Source organism: Macaca mulatta, chromosome 5 (genome assembly GCF_049350105.2).
Source record: "Macaca mulatta isolate MMU2019108-1 chromosome 5, T2T-MMU8v2.0, whole genome shotgun sequence".
Lineage (NCBI taxonomy): Eukaryota > Metazoa > Chordata > Mammalia > Primates > Cercopithecidae > Macaca > Macaca mulatta.
Genome location: NC_133410.1, coordinates 42,189,378 through 42,203,275, shown reverse-complemented (window position 1 = coordinate 42,203,275; position 13,898 = coordinate 42,189,378). Strand labels below are relative to the sequence as shown.

The 13,898-nt window shown below is 37.1% G+C and overlaps 1 protein-coding gene across 1 annotated transcript in view; it reads right to left on the bottom strand.

Moving 5' to 3' along the window:
- GRXCR1 (glutaredoxin and cysteine rich domain containing 1) overlaps window positions 1-12,716 on the bottom strand; it is a 137,787-nt gene extending 125,071 nt beyond the window's left edge. Inside the window, 1 exon segment of the mRNA NM_001194126.2 lies at window positions 12,333-12,716. Coding sequence (NP_001181055.1) covers window positions 12,333-12,716 — 384 coding nt within the window.
- Between the last annotated feature and the right edge of the window lie 1,182 nt (window positions 12,717-13,898).

The window sequence follows — 13,898 nt, the reverse complement described above, 5'->3', positions numbered from 1 at the left end:
ATGGTTATTAGGTGGTGCTACATTGCCAATGGTTAGAATTCATGGATCCAGGAACCAATGGGAAGCTGCAGGAGCCCATTCACCATTACTCCCAATCACCCACCTGAAGGATTGTGATTTTCTCTGCAACATTAGGCATTCATAGTCCAAGTCCTTGATCCCAGAAGGGAGCTCTTCCCCCAAGCAATGCAGTAAGAGTTCCACTAAACTTAAACCTATAGTTGACATCTAGTCACTTTGGGATCATGATGATAGTAATCTAGGTAGCCTAAAAAGCAGTTACAATACCGGCAAGGTTAATTGACCCTGATTGTCATGAGGAAGTAGAACTGCTGCTACATATAAGAAGCAGGGAGAAATATGTTTGTTTGGCACTCAGGGCCTCTCTTGGTATTCATGGGTCTAGCAGTGAGTCAGCAAGTACAGCAGCTACTTCCTGAGAAGGGCATAATGCTCAGAACTCAGACTCTACAGGGACCCAAAATTTGGGGCAACCATGTGAGCCACTTAATTGAGTAGAAGTGCTAGCTAAGAGGAGAGGTGTCTAAAATGGATAGTGGAAGATTATCAGCTATCATTTCAAAACCAACAGCAGTGTGGGAACTGTAATTTATCCCACTAGCTCTCCCATTAACTGTGACAAGGCTGTGCTTGGATGCAATAAACTTAATGGCAGGAAGCAGATAAATCTGAACAGTGCAAGAGGTGAACTGCAGTGAATGTTCCCAGACCGCTTCGTAATGCTGGCTGACCTACCCGCACCCCACCCCCCGCCCCAGCTACTGAAATATTGGCTGCTAAAAGCTCACAGCCAGTGGTCAAAGACAGGTGAGGCCAAATCCGTGCTACAATTTGTATTCCAGACCATCTCCAGCGTCCGGGCTGATACTGGCTTCTAGCCAAGATGACTACCTTGTTTTGCTTTCTTCCTGCCTAATCTGCTTCCTTCACTCTCTTTCTTCTGAGATCCTCCCTTAATAAATCACATTTTACAAGAATCCAATTTCAGGTTCTGCTTCTAAGGAACTCAATTTAACACAAAGGAGATCTCTCGAGTATGGAAATAGGGAAAATAATAAAAAGAATTTCAGGTGGCGGATCAAAATGAAAGCCAAAATATTTGGAGACAAATGTTTTTTCATTGTCCTTTAAATTATTTTGGTTTGTTGTCAGTTTATCTCATGTAAAATGCATTAATATTTACCTTGTAAATTTGCCATGAGGATTAAAGAAACAGTATTATAGGAGAGGCACCTGAGATAATTTCCATCACATGTAGGCATTCAATGAAGGGTTGCTTGTATTGTTAATACTACTAGTATCCTTTTAAATAGTTCAAAAATAAAAATAAGCTTGCTGGTGACCAGTAAAATCAGGAAAGCTGGAGTTGCATGGCTGAAAGGCTTGCTGAGAGCGGGTCTGCCCTGCTCTGCATGCAGTGAGCTTTTCTAACATTATTCTCCTCAGATGTGAAATGAGTTCCAGCTCACTAACTGTGGAGCCCCTGAGGTGACTGGCATCCCAGGCGAAGAGTAAAGGAAAGAGCTGTGGGAATGACTGCTGTGGCTCTGTAGTCGTTGTGTTTTATACATTTTTTTGCTTTTGATGTAATGGAGCAAGCAGGAGAGAAAAATAAAGCCAAATGCATTGTGTTGGGAAGTTTCTTTCTGTTTTAGATTGCCCAGCTTGGGGGAAATATGGTGCAGATCTTTTAAAAATTGCACAGCATCCTACTATACAGAGAATAAATGACTACTATAGATAACAACAGGTAAAATAGATAAGTAATATACTAACACTTTTACTGCTGTTAATGAAAAACTGTTCACCAGCCCTATTGTCTTTTGAAGTTTCCAAAGTTGTTGTGTTAGAACAATTAAACCCAACAGGTGAACAGCTGTGGACTTGAGAAAATATGGATTTAAAAAAATAGAAAGATTAAAATCCTCGAGGACAGGCAGAGAAAATGTACACAGTTTATGAAATAAGATTACTATAAAATGCTTTTGTCATTCAAGAAGCATGACCCAATGTGAGCCAAATTACATACAACAAAAATTAACATCATAGCAAAGTTCCTGGATAATTTTGTGGCAGGCACTCTTGCTTGTTTGTTCACTAGCTATTTCCAACCCCATCCTCCCATGCTATCTTCTACCAAACAAGCAATGCCAGATACATTCCTGCCCTCTTACGATGACAAGGAATGGTCACATGAAACGTAAGACACTAAATATAAGAGAATGCATCAGTAATTTTCTGGAATTTTCTTTCCCTTTCTGATAAAAGAGTCATGCCTATAAGGAATGCTTTCTTTTGCCACACTCCCTTTCAGTTTTGACACTGGTCTGGCTGTAAGCTACGGCATCCATTTTGAATCCTTGAGAGGACATCAACCAACAAGCCAAGAATGGCCAAGCAGAACAACAGGAAACGTCCGGGTCCTTTATCATATATAAAGCCATGAAAAGACCTCAGTAACAGCCTCTTTTGAATGTCCTAAATGATGGAATACATGTCTGCACATTTTCAGCCATGTCTAGCAGTCCACCGTGTGGCTCATAGCAGAAGATATTCCATAGAGATACAAATTATTCCTTGCATTGGCGTGAAAGGTATTAAAAATCAATCCAGGCTATTACTAAAGAAGAGATTGATTCTGTTTTTACACAGAAGGCGAAAGCAAGGCTTTCAGGATGACAGGTGTTACCAAGGAATACTCAGACACAAGGCATGTGGGTGGTTGGCTGAGTTCACAGGTATAGAGCCAACTGCAGCAGAGCCAGGCTGGCAAATATTTGGCCAAGTAGACACGGTAGTTAGTATTAGGGGATCCAAGGCAAAGACCTAGGTAGGGGCCAAAGCCAAGACAGGATCTCCAAGAGAGGAACTGGCCTCAAGACAACAGGTTTGTGTGGCAGGGGTGGAGCCAAGTTTGGAGGCGGCAGCTGAGATTTTTCAAAGTGAAGTGATTTCTGCCAAAAAATCTTGTGGTACCAAGGTGCCTTTTACAGAGTGGCCCAGGACTTCCCACGCAGCCTTATTTTAAAAAATGTTACCTGAGAGGAACAGAATATCTATAAAATTTATAGAATTGGGTCAGATATCCCATCTCTGTTACCTAATAAGCTTTTGAGTTCTTGCCATATGTTACAGTAACTATGTGTTTGTGTATCTCATAAGCAAGAATTAGATTCTCTGAGGACAGAAATCATGCTTTATTCATCTTTGCACTCTCATTGACTAGCAGAATACTTAGTAGTACTTGATTCACAATTTGTTTGAGGAAGGACAATAAAAATAACAGTATTTATTGAGTACTTATAAGGTACCAGGCATCGAGAAACATGTTTTATACACAATAACTCATTTATTTCATAGAAATAGTCACAACCGTTATCCCCATTTGACCAATGAAGAAACTAGGATTTATAGAAGTTAAGTACATTTTGCCACATTACACAACTAGGAAAAGTTAGACTGCATCTGAAACCAGGTCATCTCCCTCCAGAGAATAGTGCTCTTCTGTATAAATGGAAGGAAAGCGAGCACAGTAATTATTTAAGACACTACTGGGGAACAAGGTATTCTTCTCTTCTTTCTCTCACAAAGAAAAGGTGGGCTTTGATTTCTAGAACTTAATTCTTCTCTTGCTCCTAAGAATAATTGTTAGAATAATGTTTTCAAGAGTCTAGACATAAAGGCAATGAAGGTAAGTAGTCCCAAGAGCTGGAAAGAGCAAAAGTTGGGCATCTTATGTGAAGGGCTTTGGGTGCTGCCTGCAGCATCAGTGTAGCACGTGGACTGAAGGAGCAGCAATGTAGATGGACACCAGGATCCATGGACCAAAATCATCTCTAGACATTCTGGCCCCTTGTGAACCCATGTATCTTGCTGATCACAATGTATGGGGAAAGAATCCTGAGTGATGACTAATACAGAACTCTCTGTCCATTCCTACATGGAGCATCCAAGAGCCACTTTTAATCTGCTTTAGAAACATCAAGGTGAATGATGTTCCCTGAAGTAGTTGGTTGCATATCACATTTAAGCCTCCAGCAGAAAGGAGGGAAGGAGAGAGGAAAAGACTCTTATGCAGGATGGGCAGGCAGCTACTTAATGTCCAACATAGGCTTTGGGTCTGCTTCAGTTCTCATAAGCTCTCAGCACCAACACCTTTTGGGAGGGGCGTGTACAATTTCATCTCCAGAAATTTTTCATGGAAATATAAAAAATATTCCCTGAAAAAAATCAGCTTGTAACTGAGTAGCTGAAGCAGGAAACATTGGCCTTGGAAAATGCTGAAGCAAGCACAAATTTAGGGGAAAAAAAGAAAAACGGGAAGGGGCATTTATAAATGTATGAAAAGGGAAATTCCATAATTAGAGGAAGAGCCCTGAAAGTTGTGATTAAGAAAATCTACAAAGCTGTGGCCCAAATTTTTATTATTTGGTTTTCTGTGTAGTTAGAAAGAGGTGGCATCCTTGGTAAGGATTATTGGTTTATTTGTGTTATTTTGTAGTAGATTTTCTAATATTATTTTAAATAAAACATTGTATAACTGTATTATAAGGCCTGCTATTTAAAGCACCAGGCACTGAGAGAGGCAAATCTTCAGTCTTCGGGCTCCAGTTGTAGCCTCTGGGTTTCACATGAAGCCTCCTGAGTTCTAGAGGTCCAGAGCTGGATTATTGATTCAATTGATTCAATAATGTTTATGCTCTGACAACAAGCTACACGCTTCTCTGAGATCATAGTTATTTCCATCAGACCATAGGAATTAAGATGACCCCTTGGGTACAAATGACTCCTTTTCTGAGCAAAGTTTCTGGCACTACAGGAATAATGTCTTAGAGTCACTCTTTATTTTTCTTCAACTTTTATTTTAAGTTCAGGGGTACACGTACAGGATGTGCAGGTTTGCTACATAGGTAAATATGTGCCATGGTGGTTTGCTGCACAGATCATCCCATCACCTAGGTGTTAATCCCAGTACAAGATTCTGTTAAGCCACAGAATCTTGGGACATTGGAGGGCAACCTTTCTGCCAGATGCGCCACAAGCATTGTGCATTTGACAGATGTCAAAGGAAGGTACACATGAGAGGGCATGTGAACCTGGCTCCTCACCAAAGGTGAGAACAGTTGCACTCACAAATAAGAACAGTTGCACTGTGGCATGGGTTAGTTCTGGGACCCTCATGAGCAGAGTTACCTAGTAGCTTCTCCCTGCTGACCCTGCTCTAAACCTTCCCCTCAATCTCTAGGCCCCGCACATGTTCCTGAAGTCACAGACCACCCAGCTCTTGTCCCCTTTTAAACTAAGATGACCCTCGTTAGTCTCCACCCATTTGGTACTCTAAGTTTCCCTATTCTCTTTCCACTGACCTATAGTAACAATTCCCCAGAGCCTTCTCTTCTGACAAAATCTATCTCTAGCAAATCAACACCTTTGGGTTTCACTACTCTACCCTCTTTTGGACTAGTCAAGCTTACACAGGGTTTTCATAGAAAAAGGATCTTAAATTTCATATAATTAATTACATAAAAAATACAAAAGAAGCAACTAATTCTTTCACAGCCTAACTGTGTTATTTAAGAATCAAAAAATAAGCAATACTCCTAGTATTTACTTTATTTGCTATGTAAAAGGGTCTATTACTTCACTCCTGATGCAATGTTCTAAGGCATAATTTATCAGCAATTAAATGAGATAATGAATTATTAGAAAAATAAAATTGAGCAAAGAGTTCTCAAATCTTAGTTGAGTAGATTTGTGCACATAAATAAAATGTCCTTAGCTGAAAATTTCTGCACAACATCTTATTCTGTTTATAATTTTGTAAATCCCTTCCAGGCGATAATTATTCAAGGACTGATACATTTATACACTGTGTCAGTTTATATAGACTATTAAATGTTTATATTACTTTTATACAAAATTTAAAACACTGGGTCTCAGAGAAAGTATCAGCATGGGCAATAGCTGCCAGCGCGAGCAAGCCACCAAAAGAATGTTTGCCTTGCTCAGCTGTTAAATTGCGTTTTTAAGTTTTAGAAACATCAGGTGCTAATTCCCTAATTATGTGGTAATCGTGGGCCACCCATAAGCGTTCATTAAGTAGTTTCAAGTCATATTGCAGAATCTGTGACTTTGCTCAGCAGGTTGTTCTAAAGCCAGAATTCAGACAGATTCTTAGGATTAAGCTCAGGCAATTACCAAAGTTCCACAAATTAAAATGTCATGATACAAGGATTCTGATGAACCAGGGAAAAAAATGTGATTTTTCCAACTTAGATATTAATTGAACTAACTTTAGAAGGAAAGTTTTGACATGATGAGTAGAACTTGGATAAGTCAGTGCTCATGGTCAGAGTCACTGTTATTCACTTCTAGAGACTTGTAGGATCATAATGAGTCATTATACAGATGAGCCTTCAGTTGTTGTCCTTGAGACAAAGCTCAACTAGAAAGAAAGCAAGAGCAAGCTAAAGAAAAAGATCCAAAATAAAATGCTGGTCAATAAGAGAAAGACTAAAAGGAGAAAAATATAAGCATTGGCCTAAAGAATGCGTAGAGGCTGGTAGGCCAACAAGAAAGCAGAAAGAGAGAATTTTCTGGGGATGAAAACAAAATCTTTTGTATCTGAGTTCCTCCAGGAATTGCTTTACACAATCATTCACAACACACTGCTGGATAGTCCATGAAGGCAGGAATTGGGTGTTAGTCCTCACATTATCTGACATATTTTTTGTTTCATGGTAGATATGCAACAAATAGTAATTAATGAATGATTGAAAATGATCAAAAGAAAGAATGGAATGAAGTAAGCCAACAACACTTCACCATGCAAACTCTAGTCCTGTCCAATATGGGAAATCTCCAAATCCAGAAGAGATGGAGAAGAGGGAAATAACCACTAAGAGGGTCCACTTAATTCATTAACTCAAGGAAAGAGCATTTATTGAAGTCCTACTCAGTATGTGTGCTAATACCACAAGCAAGAAGAGCCAAGGATGGTATGTGCAAGGTGATCACAGGACTCTAAGTTCTATCAGCTTAAAATTCTTTAATTGCACATAAATATTACTAGTTCCAACTCATCTTTGCTGCTTTTTCTTTCATGCTTTTTACATAAGTCACTTAATCTGTTAGTGTAGTTTCTCACATCATTTGGATTGTATCAAAAATCCTAGAGCTTCTTTACCTACTTAGTAACATCTAAAAAGATAATATTTCCATTAATACGTGATAGTCTTGACAGAACACTACATAAGAATTTCTCGGGATACATGACATTTTAAATCCTATAAATTAATGTTTCTGACACAGAGAAAAAGCTCAGATCATAATTTATAATTAATTGATTAATAGTAATATACCTCACAGGGTTGCTGTGAGGAATAAATATCAATGCACATAAATAATGTCAACAGTGTCTAATATTCAATAGGTACTTAATGCTAATTATTTTTCCAGAGTGGTCCAAATAAACCACTGGGACTAAGGAGTCATCAAGAATATCACCTTGTTTTTACTGAACTATTATTCTATTATCGGAGTTTGATTCAGTGAACCAGAGATGGATAATGAATACTGCTAGAAAGGTCTGTAAACACTACCCATCCTGAGATAGTGAACCACTGTAAGCACCAATATACTTGAGGTAAACAAGTCATCATCTTCCAGTGTCAATCCTTGCAGTCTCATGACACTTTAATCAAATGATGTTATAGAAATGATATAAACCTTTTTAAAATACAAGTCAAAGCTGAATTGCAGCTATTTAACTCTGCATAAAAAAACCTTTTCTAGATGAAAATCAAATGTTCGATAAATGATAAATTGTAAAACCTACTAACCAAATGTTGAAAATTCAAAAGGCCAGATTATATAATAATAAGATATGTTTAGTCTTATTGCATAATATATTTAGTCTTCATGTTTGTTATCATGACATTTCAAAACTTAAAGTTGGGAGTTTTTGCATACAGTATAACACTTTTGAAAACTGTGAACGCCAAAACGGCAAAAGGCAGAGTTATTGCATTACTAGCTTTGGACCAGAGACTGGAGTTCTCTGACACTTAGTTATCTAAAAACAGACATAATAATAATAATTTTTTTTTGCTCACTTTACAAATTTTGGGGTACAATTAATTAAAATAATATATGTGACATGCCTGTGTAAAATGCAAAATAACATTTTATTCCTCATTACTGGAAAATTTTGGAAAAATTATTTACTTTCTTTAAAGCTTAGCCATTGTTACTTCACGCTAAACAAATTACAAAATCACCGTATAGCTCATACCTCTCAGTACCCAGTTGACATCATTAGATTTGAGATATACTTTGTTCTCAGCAGCAAAATATTTCCAAAATCTCTCAGAGTGAGTCCTCAGGTTTTGCCACAAACATACTATTTTTATTTCATTTATCTTGAAATATTAGAATGCTTATAAATACAATCATACTAACCAGAAATATGCATGTACATGCATAGATGGGGGTTTTACGTTTAATTTGAGTTCTTAGAAAGGAAATGCCAAATTATAGTATGTGCTGTAATTATTTTCCTTCTTTGCACCTATTTATCTCTAAAACAGTAATTTTAAATTTGGAGAAGGAAAAGGAATTAAAATTCTGGAACTTACAGTAGAATATTCTAACATGTATACTCACACAGTTTGAGGATAAGGTCAAGAAAAAAATCGCTGTCTGTAATCTCATAAGAATAAATTAGCAAAAATAAGGAGCCTTAATTATGTGCATCATTGACCCACTCTAAGAGAATTTGGAAATATTTTGCTGCTAAGAGCAAAGTATATCTCAAATCTAATCATGTCAACTGTGTACTGAGAGGTATGAGCTATACGGTGATTTTGCAATTTGTTTAGCACTAAAAAACAATGGCTAATTTTTAAAGAAAGTAAACATTTTTAAAAATTTTCCAGTAATGAGGAATAAACTTATGTATCTAGATAGAGATATTCTAAGAGCAGAATTTCTTAGAGAGTATTAAAAAGAGAACAACTACATCAGAGTGTATTGGTAAGATTTCTGGACCTGTTCTCAAATGAACTGATAAATTTGAATATTCGTGGGCAACATGGCTGTCGGGATAACCTTTATTCATCTTTGGCTCAGAAAAATCTTTTTGGTAATCTAACATGATCAAAAGAATGAATAAGAAATCATTGTATATCTCATTCATTTTCTTTATTAAATATTGAAGAGAGAAGGAATGTTAATATTTTTATTTACCCTTAGGAACTGGATGAATTTCCCTTTTACACTCTAGGTCAATGATTCTCAAACTTCAGTGTATGTAAGAATAACCTAAAGAATTTCTAGTAAATGCCTATTTCCAAGCCACAGTCATGCCTAGATTCTAGGTTTTCAGATTTCCGAATTGGCCTCTCTCGAGCTCTGTATTCTTGTTATCTCTGGGAGAGTTGGCAAATTCAGCCACCTGGAGCTGAAGCACCATAATCTAGAACAGCTAGAGACATTTTGCTTCACCATTAACCACCCTCTACAACGCCCACCTGAGCAGCCAGGTGGCCTTCTGCTTTTTGCCTCCTGGTTCATCACTACCTTCAACAACCTTGATTAATATTGCACTTCCTCAAATACCCAGAATTATATAAGGTAAACTAATTGACAAATAAAATGGAAATTCATTCTGATTTTTCTTTAACAGACAACTTTCTAAGTAAGTGCTGCTACGAAGTAAAAGTATTTTAAGGCAAAATTGCAATGACTTTTTCTGTGCAGTTGAAATTTTTGCAGGACATATGCCAATGTTTTATGAGACAGGGATAAAAGAGTGGGAAACTAATACAGAAGAGGCAAGTGATTGACAGGGTCTTTGAAATATTTTATTTATATTTAGGGCTTTCTTTCACATTTAAGGTTAAGTGCTTTAAGGTTTTAAAACTTAAAACAAAAGAAAAGCCTCACCGTTTCTTCAATCACAGTTCCTTGATTCAATAAGATTGGCTGTGCATTGAAACCTTAATCAAATATCCAAGATACCGACTGCTCACTTTTTCCTCCCTGAGGGAGATGACTAAGTTACATCCAGTCAAGTTTACTGCTTACTTTGCAAGGGATATCGAAAATATATAGGGGGAAAAGTCATATCTGGTAGAGGGTATAGGAGTAACTGAATAATAACTTCTGCTTCTAGTCCCTGGGTCTTCTCTGTGGGATGCCTATGGGAATTACATACACTCTCATCCTAAGACATAAGACTAAGATGTAAATTACCCCAAATGACATAAATATCCCTTAAAAAATGTGGCAAGCATCCAAATCAGATCTCTACATATTGTTGAGTGGGGTGTACTGCACAACTTTAAGGAGTGTCATTCATGCAGACAATGGGCAATGGAGCTCCTTGGGCAATAATGCACTGGCAGCCCTGATCCAAGTGTAGTTGCTCCTTTAACTTATGTTTTGTCCTGGAGATGCCAGAGGACATTCACACAATGAAGATGCTGCTGATGACAATGAAACTAAAGATAATGACCAAAATTTGTGAATACCTACAATAGGCTGATGACTTTGCCAACATTTTAAAGAAAGGACCAGATTGGTGGGCAGTTGGGAGGGACAGATCTGATTAAGTACCAAATACCCTGAAGGACCTCTGCAAATAATCTTTATTGCTCTTTATTGCTCTAAAACAGAGAATACATGGAATGGGGCTAAATTATTAGAAAAAGGCAGTTGTATTGCTTTTCCTCAAAATGGGGCTATGGAACTATGCATAGAAAAATATACAAGTAAATATTGTAAACTAATCTAGTGTTAACATTTTGATTTTGGAATTTTTTCTACTTTTTTTGTGAGTTTAAAGCACTGTCAGCATAAACACATAGGGAGAAGAAAGTTTTTCTCTTTTAGGTTTTAAAGACTTAAGATATTTACTCATAAACAATAAATTGGGGGGGATATTTGAATAAACAGATGCAAATCAAAGTACTAAAATTTTAGTTTTGTAAACAACCCTCCAAATCATCAGGCAATTCAAATAATGACAAACTAATCATAATGAATGCAAACATTTTAAAATTTAATTGTTGCAAAAAATCTTGGTCTACTCCTCAGAAATAAAAATTTCTGCATTTGGTGAAACTCAGTGGCCACTAAGATTATCATAACCTAATAATCACATCTCTAGAAACTGATACTAGATTGTTTCCAACCTAGTAGAACATAATCATCAGTTTCTGATTTTCAGTCTCCAACCTCACCCCAATATGTAAAATTCTTTACCAGTAAGTGCCATATATTAAAAGAACCTTTGCTCTCCACTGCTTTTATCCTTTAACTAAAACTAATTTTTTAAATCCTCCCGATGTGATATTTTCAAATACTTTCTTTGAAATAAAAAATATTTAAGTACTTTCACTGAAATCCTCTCTCTTCACCACTCAGACATTCTTATATAATATAGAGACATTGAATCATCATGAGATCATTATATTTAAAAATTGAGAATAATATAAAAAGGAATTACAATGAAAAACATTGACTACCTTAATGATAGCAATCATGAATTCCATTCCTGACATGACATCTGTTTTTAACATAAAACAAATCACTTTACCAATGCTTTCAAAAACTTGTTAACATTAGATCATTGTCAAAAGCCCCAATACCTGAATAATATATTTCTATATTACTCTGCAGAATCTATCACATTTAAAGGCTAATTATGAACTATAAAATCTGAATCTCAGTTGGTACATTTATAGAGGAGCAATTTTTCCAAGCATCATCCTAGAATTTTTATGGGCAACTTAATAGAGAAATTGATATTGGATGAAGCCTGCAACCTCCTCAGGAATGCGAGGAAGTTTATTGCTGCACAACATTCCAGTTGAGCCCAACCTCATTGAATGCATGCACTCAACCTTTTCTGGTGTTAATATCTACATGAGTAACGATAAATGCTACACTGGTATTTCAAGGATAATAAACCAGAAGTTAACTTTTAATCTTTGCTCAAATGCTTTGAACAGCATCGTTTTTCTTTTTCCTTAGCAAAGAAGTAGACATATTATTTTAGTCATCACACACTGGAAGAAAAGACCACGTACGTGTTAGAAATTTGGCCTTGAGAAGTTAGTCTATTTCCCCAAGCATAATGATCCTATTTTTAATTGACAGCTGTTAGCACAGTATCTTAGGTGGAAGAGTGTCTCTTGAAGTATGTAGGAGTTGCAAATAAGAGAGGATTGCTTTAGCTGGAGAAATGAGAGGTGTTTAGATGGTGAGTTAGGAACAAAGAGCAGGAGAAGGAAACAGCAATGACTTACCTGTAATACTTTCGTCAAATTGTTAAATAGAGCCTGGCCAGCACTCACTTTGTATTTGACGCCTCTGACTGTGCCATTTTTGCTTAAAATGTTGACTCTTCTTGTACCAAAACCCTTCTCACTGGCAGCCCTTGCTAACACAAGCAAGCTATCCTGGTCATTCTCATTCTCATCACCTTCTGATTCTATGTGCCCATTCTGCTGTCCATCAGAATCACTTAATCCATCTATCCCACAGATACTGGCACATTCAGAATCCAGAGAGCCTGATGGTTGCCCATCTTCATACACTTCCTTCAGAACTCGCCCACTGTGAGAGGACGCGATCCGAAACCGGACTTTCCGTGGTCTGTCACTTTCTGGCTTCATCTCCCTTTTCAGCATGGTCACCTCCACCCACATGAACAGCTTAAAGCATTCTGGATCCGTTGTTATTGCACTAGTCCACTTGCAAGATGGCAATATCAGAGCCAATTCTAGTGATGGCAGCACTCCTGTGAAACTAACATAGAAGGAAAGAAGATTCCCAAGGACTTACAGTGCGTCTCTGCTATTAATAATGTATGTGTGTGTGTGCGCTATGGTTACCTTTAAACTAAAACCTGCAAAATGATCCCAGCCTTTAAATATTAAATAGCCATGGTGGACTCTTTCACAGGACAAGTGCAAGAAAGTGACATGCAGTGAATCCGAAAATATGTATGGGGCAAGAAAATGAAAGGCTTGAACTTTGAAGCCAATGGTGGGCATTGAAAAGGACCTGAGCAGTGGACATGTCTCTAATATTCATTGTCCAAACCAGAGGTCAGAGGTAAAATGTGGAACCAAGTTTGTAGGATAAGAGAAGTCACGGTTTTCTCACAGCACTTATTTCTTCTTTCACTCACACTGCACCATCTTTCAAAAGGGAAGTGAACATGCTACATGCCTGCACAGAGCTATCCATATTACTTCTTATTAAATCATCAATTAGATTTCATCTACATTGCATAAGATGAATATCCAACTTACATCTATCTTCATGTTCAAGTAGTTTTACATCTATCTTCATGTTCAAACTTGGTAATAAAAGTGCTATTTTTTAGCTTTTTTGAAAAGACAGAACTTTTGCTTTGTTGCTTTCCCCCTTCTGCTAGTAGAAAACCTTGTTCTCTTTGACAGAGGAAAGGTTTGAGAAAGAAAACATATGCAACAGTGAGGGAAGAATGGAAAAACCCTCCAGGCTAGCCAGATCAGCCAAAGCAATCCAGGTAATCAGCATTGATAAATATTATATCCAAATCACCCATGCATAGAGAAAGGTGCTCCTCATGCTGTGCTCAGCGTATTTTCTATCACTTTGGCAAGCATCTAAGGAACCTGTTACGATATAAGATCATATTGATATGTACACTATAGTGAGTGCCCCAAGCTGTCTGCACCTCCTGAGGGAGGATAAGCAGCTGACCTGCACAAAGTACTACACGTTTTTAATTTTTATAGTTTTAGTTTCATTATGAACTTAATTTACATTTATTTTAGAAAATTCAGAAAAATAATAGCATGAAGTTGAAAACAAAATCATGA